Source organism: Apostichopus japonicus, chromosome 2 (genome assembly GCF_037975245.1).
Source record: "Apostichopus japonicus isolate 1M-3 chromosome 2, ASM3797524v1, whole genome shotgun sequence".
NCBI lineage: Eukaryota > Metazoa > Echinodermata > Holothuroidea > Aspidochirotida > Stichopodidae > Apostichopus > Apostichopus japonicus.
In genome coordinates this window covers 3,767,000-3,776,808 of record NC_092562.1, presented here as the reverse complement: position 1 = coordinate 3,776,808, position 9,809 = coordinate 3,767,000, and the positions used below count along the sequence as shown (strand labels likewise).

The window sequence follows — 9,809 nt, the reverse complement described above, 5'->3', positions numbered from 1 at the left end:
CCATGGTCCGACACAGCTATCGACAGTATATAATTTTCACAGAATGAGACATTTGCAGCATACACAGAAGCAGGGTCATGCATGTGGACTCATGGGCATGAGATACTCCGGGTGCTGAAAAATCTTTCCGCGTGGATCTCAAAAAATTGATCCAAAGTCTGCGGCGTTTTACGTCGGTTTTTTTACTCGGAAATCTAAAAAAGCTGATGCTTTTGTTGGATGAAGTATGACTGCAACCTCCAACAACACAGAATTGTGACATTTTGAGGAAAAAGGAGTAATATCGTTGATGTTTTTGGCAGCTCAAGTATACGACTTTACACACTAAAAGTATAGTTGTGAGTGAGGTATACAAACGTTGACGTCACATGGTCACCTGATGTCTTAGGAATGTTTCAGGAATGTCTGAAATAGAAGCTGACTTTTCGTCCCATTTTTCACTTATTTAACGTCCGAAATTGGTAAAGTTAATTACAGCAATGTAACTGGAGTCAGTTAAGGATTACATACATGAAAAATGGTGGGATTTTATGTTCATCGAAAAGTCTCCATAGTTGGTCTTTAAATAGAAGACTTTATGACAACTGTTGACTTACATTTTATTACTTGAATTGAAAGTTGAATAAACATTCAAGTTGTGCATCATGGTTTTATGTGTTTGGATCCGGCATTACGAACTGTATTGAAAACAACTGTTAAAGCTTCTTTTACTTTCAATTTTGACAAAGCGAACCCTTGACATAACCATATGTGTGTCATATATTGGCTCTTCACATCAGTGGTATCTATAGGTGGGTAGCTCAATGGCTCACTGCCAGGTACTGCAGTACCTGGCAGCCTTTGAACAGAGCTCCCTAGATAGATATTGTAGTATTCTAGGTAGAGCTAGGACTGTACAAGTTTGGTAGGAATACACTAAAACTCAAATGAGTAGCCTGCATCATGTTACAGTGTCTAACATGGAAGGAATATTTGCCAAGCTCATATGAAATCATTGCAAATTGTTAGTGCATCATTTGTATACTGTTGTACAGTAATTAGTGACTGTACGTTGTTGAAACCGATATATATGCTGCCTGCACTTACAGTCTGGTCCAAAGCACTTGAGTTTAACAGTTTGTGCAGACCCAAAGATTAGCCCCTTTGGAAACCTTTGTTTATGTTTTGGTTTCCAAATTTGTCTTTATACTGTATATATATGCTGTAACTGTGCAAGCCTATTTGTGCAATGCAAACAAACTTCTCATTGATGGTTTTGAAAAGTTGGTTCCCCCAGTATACAGTACAACGCTGTAAATAGCAATACCATTACCATGCAACAATCTGGGATCCAATATGGTATGTCAGCGAGTCATTTGTGGTCGTTCTGTTCTTGAACAATAACTCCTATAGTTCAAAAGTGAACCTCAAGTAACACAAGTGAACCTCAAGTAACACAAGTGAACATCTGTGGAATATATCTCACGAGGCAACCCGTACGTTCCTGTTAATGTTTGTGCGACAGAAAATTCTTTCATCCAGATTTAAATATGAAAAAGGATACATTCACTGATTGTTTGACTAATTTGAGTACATACATATAGAAGGTGTGATGCAACATTCCTTTGTCATTGGCCACATACAACACCGTACACTGTTAAGGAAAACTACTGTACTTTATAGGGATGCTTCAAAAGTTCTGACGATTAAGTTTAATGGCTGGCATCAGCAGTTTGAGCCAATTCAAAATTTGATCACCAATGAAAACAACAGACTTAACCATTTCCATTGACATACATAGCTAAAGAACAACCACTTTATTTGTAGCAGGAGCATCTCAAAGTAAAGCCAAAGACAAGTCATCTTATCATGTTGAACTTTCTTACTCAGACCACTTCTGTATCCAGTATACATGTACAGTGCAGAAACCTATTCATGACCAGTGTCTGCTTTTCTGACAACCTCAAAAGACATTACAGGTGTTCATAAGGACAGTAGAACGTTTATGGCAAGCCATAAACGTTTGCTTCAATTTCTGATTGTTTTTGGTGGGGGGGGGGGGAGAAGCTGCTGTACTGTAAGCACTTTAATTTTTACAGAGAGCAGCTAATATAAACACTGGATACCTAGGTGTTCCCATTTCATGTCAGTTTTATACCCTGTCCTCTGTGCATCCTGAGCTCAGAAGGTCGTACAGTACAGTAGCTCATATGCGATGCAAACTGCTGTTTGATGGTATCACAGTGAAAGGTGTCAGATTTAACAGACAGTTGTTTTTACAAAGAAAGACAAACATGTACAATAATATGTTCTAGGGGAGGAATTATCAACATTCTATCAACTTCTTGACAGCTGTAGGTTTTATGACTTGATTTTGAGTTTTTGACCCCGATTTTGAACTATCCATAAATTTTTGCCATCATGTGGGGCTTATCTTGACATGACATCTGTATTGTAGGTGTGAGAGAGTATGATCTAAAAAGTCATGGTGTCATGATGTACACAGTAATGATGGCCTTGATGGAGTTTTGTTGGAAAATAACATGAAACATGTGGCTCATTCTCCTGAATATTTTACCTGTCACATTTAATGCACATGTTTTGTGAAGTGGTCTAGGCTGAACTGCCAATAGACTGTACATTAAATACCACCATAATGTAACAAATTTAACTTACATTTAAAGTAAATTTAAAGTAAATTTAAAGTACAGTAGAGAACGGAAGATAATAATGATAAAATAAATTCCTTTGGAAGAGAACAATTTATTAAGTATCCTATAGCAAAGTGCTATGGAAAGCAAAATGGTATTTGCATGCAGTAATTATTGCAATTGTTTTTACATATATAATTTATATACGTATTACAGTATCAGAGGAAACATTCAGATTAGAACTTCAAAAATACTAAACAAAATATAAATTATTCCCCATCTCCAGGAAAAAAGTTTCTATTCAGCATGCACTTGTTTAGACATAAAAAGTTTGTTCACAATTCGAAATTATGGAACTTGTACTTGACTTGTACAAGTTTACAGTACTTTACATTACTGTATGTCTACATTATATACAGTAGCCAAACTACTGTAGTATATATTTCACTGTGATTGAACTTTCATATTGATTTTATATCGCAGGGAAGATTTACCCAAGGTCGATCCAGAAAGCTGCTTTTAAAAAGTTGAAATTAGCTAAACCAACACTGCAGTACTGCACTATACAGTAGGCCTACTGTAGGTGTCTTTTTGTCAGTAAGTTACAGTAGTAATACTGTATGTATGTAGGCACAGTCTGTATTAAATTGCCTATGATTAAAGAATTGAAATCAAGTTTGACATCAGAAAATTATGGGAATAATAAAATGGAAAATTGGGTCACCACACTTACAGCTTATGGTGCTTTAAGTAATTGATAGCTGAGGCGTAGTCCAGTCACACAATTGACTATGGCATTATTATACAGGACTTGATACAGTAGTCCTCTTTCCACTGAAATTTAATTACAGGCCTACCGTGCAAAACACATGTTTACAGTGCTGTTGACTGCTGTGCATGTGTTTCAAGCATGCACAATTCACATATGTGTACAGTAACACAATGTATTGTCCTTCTTAGCTGCAAATGAGAGTCACAGATTTTGCATTGTGACAACTTTTTAGTTGTAACCTTGTGATTTTGGCCAATTTTTCAAAACCAGCGACCCTGCTGTTGACACCTCGCATGCATTTAGCAATAATTTCTCCTCTCAAGTCGTCAAAGCAAACAATCGCAATTTATTCCAAAAACAGATTGGCGTGCCACCTTTGCAAATTATATAAAAAGTCACTGAACTTGTTATTGCCTCCATGAAAAGTTTCTGTTTGTAGCTGTTTCTGCGATTTGATATCATGCACCGATGGTCGCTGAAGATAATTTGTTTTTAATCAATATTTCCATTTTTTTATAAATTTTATTAGTTCCCCAATTTGGGTAAAAATGTTGGTTTTAACTTGCTTTAAATTTTCTCTTCTCTCGTTCAGCTGGTCAATACTATTCACAGACGTATGACTATCGATGACTCTCATACGACCGTAGCCCTATTATGGCTAACTGCTTTTGTCTGAAGTGGCGGCCAGATATCGTGAAAGCATTGGACTTCAGACATTGCAATCTCCTCTTTGTACCGGAGGAAGTCTTTGAGTTTGGGGAGACCTTGGAGGAGCTCTTCCTCGATTCCAATGACATCAGAGACCTCCCAAGGGTAAGAGAACTAGAGTAGGGAGTGATCATAAGTCCATGCAAGCTGCAAAATCACATATTGGATAGTAAAGCATATATCGGGGAATCATTTATCCAGGATTGCAACGCAAAATGCTATATAAGTGCAAAGATGTATACATATCGCTTTTTTTTCCTCTTTTATTTAGACACAGGTACCATATAGTATTTTTTACTTAGGCAACATTCACAGCCTTCAAAACTGCTAAACAAAATTCGACCACTTAGTAAATTCCCTGTGCATGGTTTGGTTATGTACAGGAAAGACGTACAGTATCTGGTACTACAGTACAGCCACTACAACATCATGAAATTTATCCCCATCCAGACCTTGAAGGATAACTAAACCAAACCAATTTATAGTCTTCCCGTTAACATAAATTTCCTTGCTAATGTATTTTATGACTCCCCTTTACAAATTTTATACTGGAATAAATAAATAGATTATATAATCAAAATAAGTGGTGGTTGTGATATATTTCCAAATATTACTTTCATCCTGCAGAGGGGAAATATATGAACATTCCGACTTAGAGAGATACAGTATTTCAACCCTGGTTCAAATGTCATGTCGTGGGGCCGCCATTTTGTGTGATGTTATAGTGCCACAAGAATGGGAAATCTATCCCTCTCTTTAAATTCTTTTCATAGTTCTAAGGTGAATGTAGAACAGTGTTTATATTCAAACCCAAACATAGCTGCTACCTGACATACCAAGTCATATGAAATTATGAATGTTAAGATCTTCAAATATATATGTTAGACTGAGCATGCATAACTTATGCAACCCAACCCTACATATATTCTAAACATGGTAATAGATAAAGAAAATGGTAACAGTTTTCAAGAATACAGTAATGTACATTACAGTATACATGTGCCTTGATGATGTCATATTGACAGTACTATTTACTACATGTTATTTGTGAAGGAACATTAAAGAGCTCTGTGATATCTTCCACATTGAAAATACAGTTTTTACTTAGCTTTCTAAGCTGTTTGGAGTTCTAATTCGTTCATCGCACATTTTAAACTATGCAAAAACTTTAACCAGCATCTTGCTGATCTCACCAGGTTCTTCAATGTGTTCAATTTATAGCTAATCTCTCATGGCTCACACCCTGTGTTCCCCCTACCCAGCCCTCATTTTCCCAACCCCCTATAATGTCAGCAAAGATAAGTCAGCTGATATTGGCTTCCACAACATATCCTTACAGTAGATGGAAAAAAACTGCTAAAAACCTTTGTTGTGTAGCATTTGATATTAATATATGTTCCATACTCCTTGGTGTACAGTATTTGATATCAATATCTTCCATACTCCATAGTGTACAGTATATTACTTGCAGGGCCCCATGGGATAGCACTCTCATACAGTATATTCCACTTTTTTGGTCAAAGGCGACATTGTGACTGCCACTGTACATGTGCTTTCAGTTGTACAAGTGGCAGTTTTGTCTGGAAACAGAAGATTTTTTTTTTTCAACCTCTGTTCAAGTTGGATAGTTGGTTCCTTGACAGGCATTTTTTGAATTTATTGAATAGGCTAGGTGGTGCTCTTACCAGCTACAGTACAATAAACTTACATGGTATTCTCTGGTACCTTTTTGGTTCAGACATTTAAGGCAAGCCAGATTCGGACAATAAGTTGTAACCTTGAGCTACAAACATGTTAGGCACAATAACTAGGGACAATAACTGTAACCTCTACACAGTCACCTTTTAGCCTTTATGTACAATTTGTTTATTCAAATCCCATTAAATCAAACCACAGGGCACACAAAACTAGGTTTATGTTGTCCTGAATAACATCATGAAAGCTAAGTTGACAATGGGATCTGAACTGAAGAAGGTCCCATTAAGTTTCTGTTTTATGTCAGAAGAGACTCTTTTTGAGGAATTTTTATCAAAGTTGAAGAGTCAAAATTTACTAAATGGGCCTAGGTCTGGTATATTTCTGAAAAGGTCTGGGTTATGAATCTTGTATATTATGCTGTTTATAACTTGTAAATTACAATATATATATACCGCTGATTTCCATTTTATAGTAGTTTGATTGTTAACACAAGGTTCTCACATGTACAGTAGTATAAAGGCCATGAGACTGAAGTTACTTGTACTCTGTTGTGATTTTTACTTAAAGGCTTAGGCTAAATTCATTCCAATTTAATTAAAAACAACAGTGTTACACCTGTACTGAACATACAGTGCAACTTTTAATGCATTGAAGCAGATACAGTACATCCCTTTAACATATTTTTCCCAACTTCGATATCCCTAGAGGTGACCATTTAGTCTTTTTTCCCCCCTTTTTCTTTTAATAAACCTGACATAGCCTCCTCTGAAAAGGTCTTAGCTCCTAATTGTAACAATTTGTACAAATTTATTCAAACATTTTGAGAAAGAATGGTGTGTAACTGTATAAACTATACAGGTTACCTCATATGTCATTTACTGTACATTAAAGTACTGTTTATTGTACAAAATGTTGTCACTCTGTGGTTTATCGCCCAGTATGGACCCATACAGGTCTATATGGCTTACACTGTGTATTGTATTACCTATCAAATGTACAAACTTGTTAGTAAGTAAATATATATTCCATACAAGTTTGTAATACCATTCATAAAATGATTATCTATGACCCTAATTTAATAACAGCACAAGGTGTGCCTGAGGCATTGTACAACTTTCCTTCACATCCCACTGACAATTTGCTCTCCCCACCCCCCCCCCCCCCAACAGTAATTTAATATCTTAGAAGTTTATTTTATATTCTGGAGTTCTTATTAAGTTAAGTGACCTCATGATGGTAAATTATAACAATAATTCCTATCATTTATTTTTGTTTAACTCCTTTCTTCAATAGCCACTCTTCCATTGTCAGAACTTAAAGAAGCTTGGAGCAAGTGACAATGAATTGTTCTCAATACCTCCGGCCATTGCTAGCCTTATCAACCTCAAGGAATTGGACATCAGTAAAAATGGTAATGATAAGGTTATACCAATCAATCTTACACACTGTACTATGCTATATGCTATGCTAAGCTACTGTATGCTATAATGTACAGTAGTTATACCATACTGTACTATACTGTACTATACTACTAAATACTATACTATATTATACTATACTACTGTATACTATACTGTATTACACAATACTATACTGTATTACACAATACTATACTGTATTACACAATACTATACTGTACAATACTATACTATATTATATACTACTGTATATTGTACTGTACTATACTGTACTATACTACTATATACTATACTACATTATACTATACTACTGTATACTATACTATATTGTACCATATAAACAATACTGTAATTGTACTATACTGTATTACACAATACTATACTGTACAATATTATATACTATATTGTACTATACTGTACTGTACTATACTACTGTATACTATACTATACTATATTGTACTATACTGTTTTATACAATACTATACTGTACTATATACTATACTATATTATATACTATATTGTACTATACGGTACTATACTGTATTATACTTAACTATACAGTAGTAGTGATGGTTTATTCACTGTGCATACTGTACTACTGTATACGTACATGTTACAGTGTACTGTGCATGCATTTGTCAGTGTTTTTGTCATGTACAGTATGTGTGTCATTATCAGCCATAGAAAATTAGTACACCACTATTACTAGTGTATATTTGTTGGCATGCTGTGTAAACAATTCACTCAGGGTTCCCCAACCCCCCAACTCTCCCTTTAATCTTTCTCGATTTTTATTTTTGCTGGTGTCTGAAAAGAGAAGCAATATCTTATTTCAACTTTGTTTGGAACATTTCAACCTTTCTTAAACGTTTCCTTGTCTGACTTGTCATCAGAGACCTTGATGTCACTAAAGTGTACCTGATACTATGACTTTACAATAGACTGCCCAGAACATAATACTCATTTCTAAGTCTCTCAGGAGATATCAATATATACACCATCATCATAACAGACCGATTGAGTAATTGCCAAGTATCCTAGGCCATTAGCCTCATAATCAGCACTGACTTTTTGTTTCTGAAAACTTTTTCATTGATTTTTTTTTCTAACAAAATAATTATACTGTAATTTAATCACAGTTTCTATTTTGGTTTTACAGGAATAGTGGAACTGCCAGATGCAATCAAGGGGTGCAGAGAATTAGATTTAATGGAAGTTAGCGTTAATCCCCTCGGAAGGTAAGATGATCGAGCCCATCGTTGGATAACATTACATAGGGTATACTGTTTAAACAGTAATTCCTTGAATGTATCAGGAATCTCTCAAAGTCAGTGAGGTACAGTACCCCTGTAGAACTGCCTGATATAAACTCAATGTTTTGGTCGCATTTATTGCATTTTACAATATTGCCCAAAGTTGATGACCAGTAGAACAAAAGTGATTACCGTTAAAGGAAAACATAATTTAACTGATGAAAAAGGTACATCTTCCATAAATACTTCCGTGAAATTTTGATCAAACGTGTTTCTTTGCACCATAAATCTCATACTGTTTATCCACTTTCAAATAAAGAGGGGAAAAAAGGGGGAGGGGAGGGGCAAAATGATTGATGACATTGAAGACATGACACTAAGTCACATTAAATCATTCAGTTAATATCCAAGTTGCTACGTGAGGAATTATTCTTGGTGTAATTGCCATAAGTAATGAGATTGCCACAAAACTGTGTGAGGCCCATGCTGTAAATCAAAAAAATCACATGAGAGTTATCTGATAGATGAAATCATTCATGAATCATTGTGTGCATTACACTAGATATCAACGTTCTGTGATTTTGTGATGGATTCACTATAAAATAGATTTATCATGGGCTGGGGGAGGGAGTGGAGGGATCAAGGAGTTTGAGAAAGAGTGGTTGTGGCCCTGGGGTTGGTTGTTGAAGCCGACTCCCATGCTATACTGTAAATAAGGTCTATAATTTGTGCTACTGCCATAACTAAACTTGAAACATCTTTTGTTCTAATGCAAACTTGTGATTCTTGGCTCAAGCAGTTAAGCAGTATATATATACGTCCATACTGTAGGTACCTAACATTGTGCGATGCCAATTAGGACAGACTGATATTAATTATGCAAGTTTCATGATTTCATGAATATGAAGAGAAAATAAGCCTGGTAACTATTGCGATTGCAGGCATCTCAATGATTTCTTCACAAAAGAGAAGTTAAAATATGATGAATCACTATCCAATGACATTTTTGTGTTATGTACTTTGTACATATATCAGCTCAACTGTTAACTTGTTTAGGTTCAATGTAAAGAGTGTCTCAGGTATGTAATTCTTTAAAACTTAATTTTGTACTTAGTTATCTTGTTTATTAAAACAAAGGATATTACTTTGAACTGGTTTTGAGGTCAACCAATTCAATTTCAGATATATCCATTCATTCTGTAGAAGGTGACATTACATTATGTATGTACATATTAATACAGCACCACTATTAGGAAGAATCATTCTTGAAACATGGAAATTCACCCAAATTCAATCGTTTTTTTGTTCATTACCATACAAATAGAAAATG

At 35.2% G+C, this 9,809-nt stretch overlaps 1 protein-coding gene across 3 annotated transcripts in view; it reads left to right on the top strand.

Moving 5' to 3' along the window:
- The window catches only part of LOC139974591 (uncharacterized), a 31,639-nt gene that overhangs the window by 3,383 nt on the left and 18,447 nt on the right, over positions 1-9,809 (top strand). For 2 of the 3 annotated variants that reach the window (XM_071981840.1, XM_071981842.1), the window contains exons 2-4: positions 3,995-4,215; positions 7,102-7,219; positions 8,386-8,464. In XM_071981840.1, the coding sequence (XP_071837941.1) occupies positions 4,057-4,215; positions 7,102-7,219; positions 8,386-8,464 (356 nt within the window). In that variant the 5' untranslated portion in view covers positions 3,995-4,056. Of the gene's footprint in view, positions 1-3,113; positions 3,228-3,994; positions 4,216-7,101; positions 7,220-8,385; positions 8,465-9,809 lie in introns of all 3 variants that reach the window. The other variant, XM_071981841.1, reaches the window with a different exon arrangement.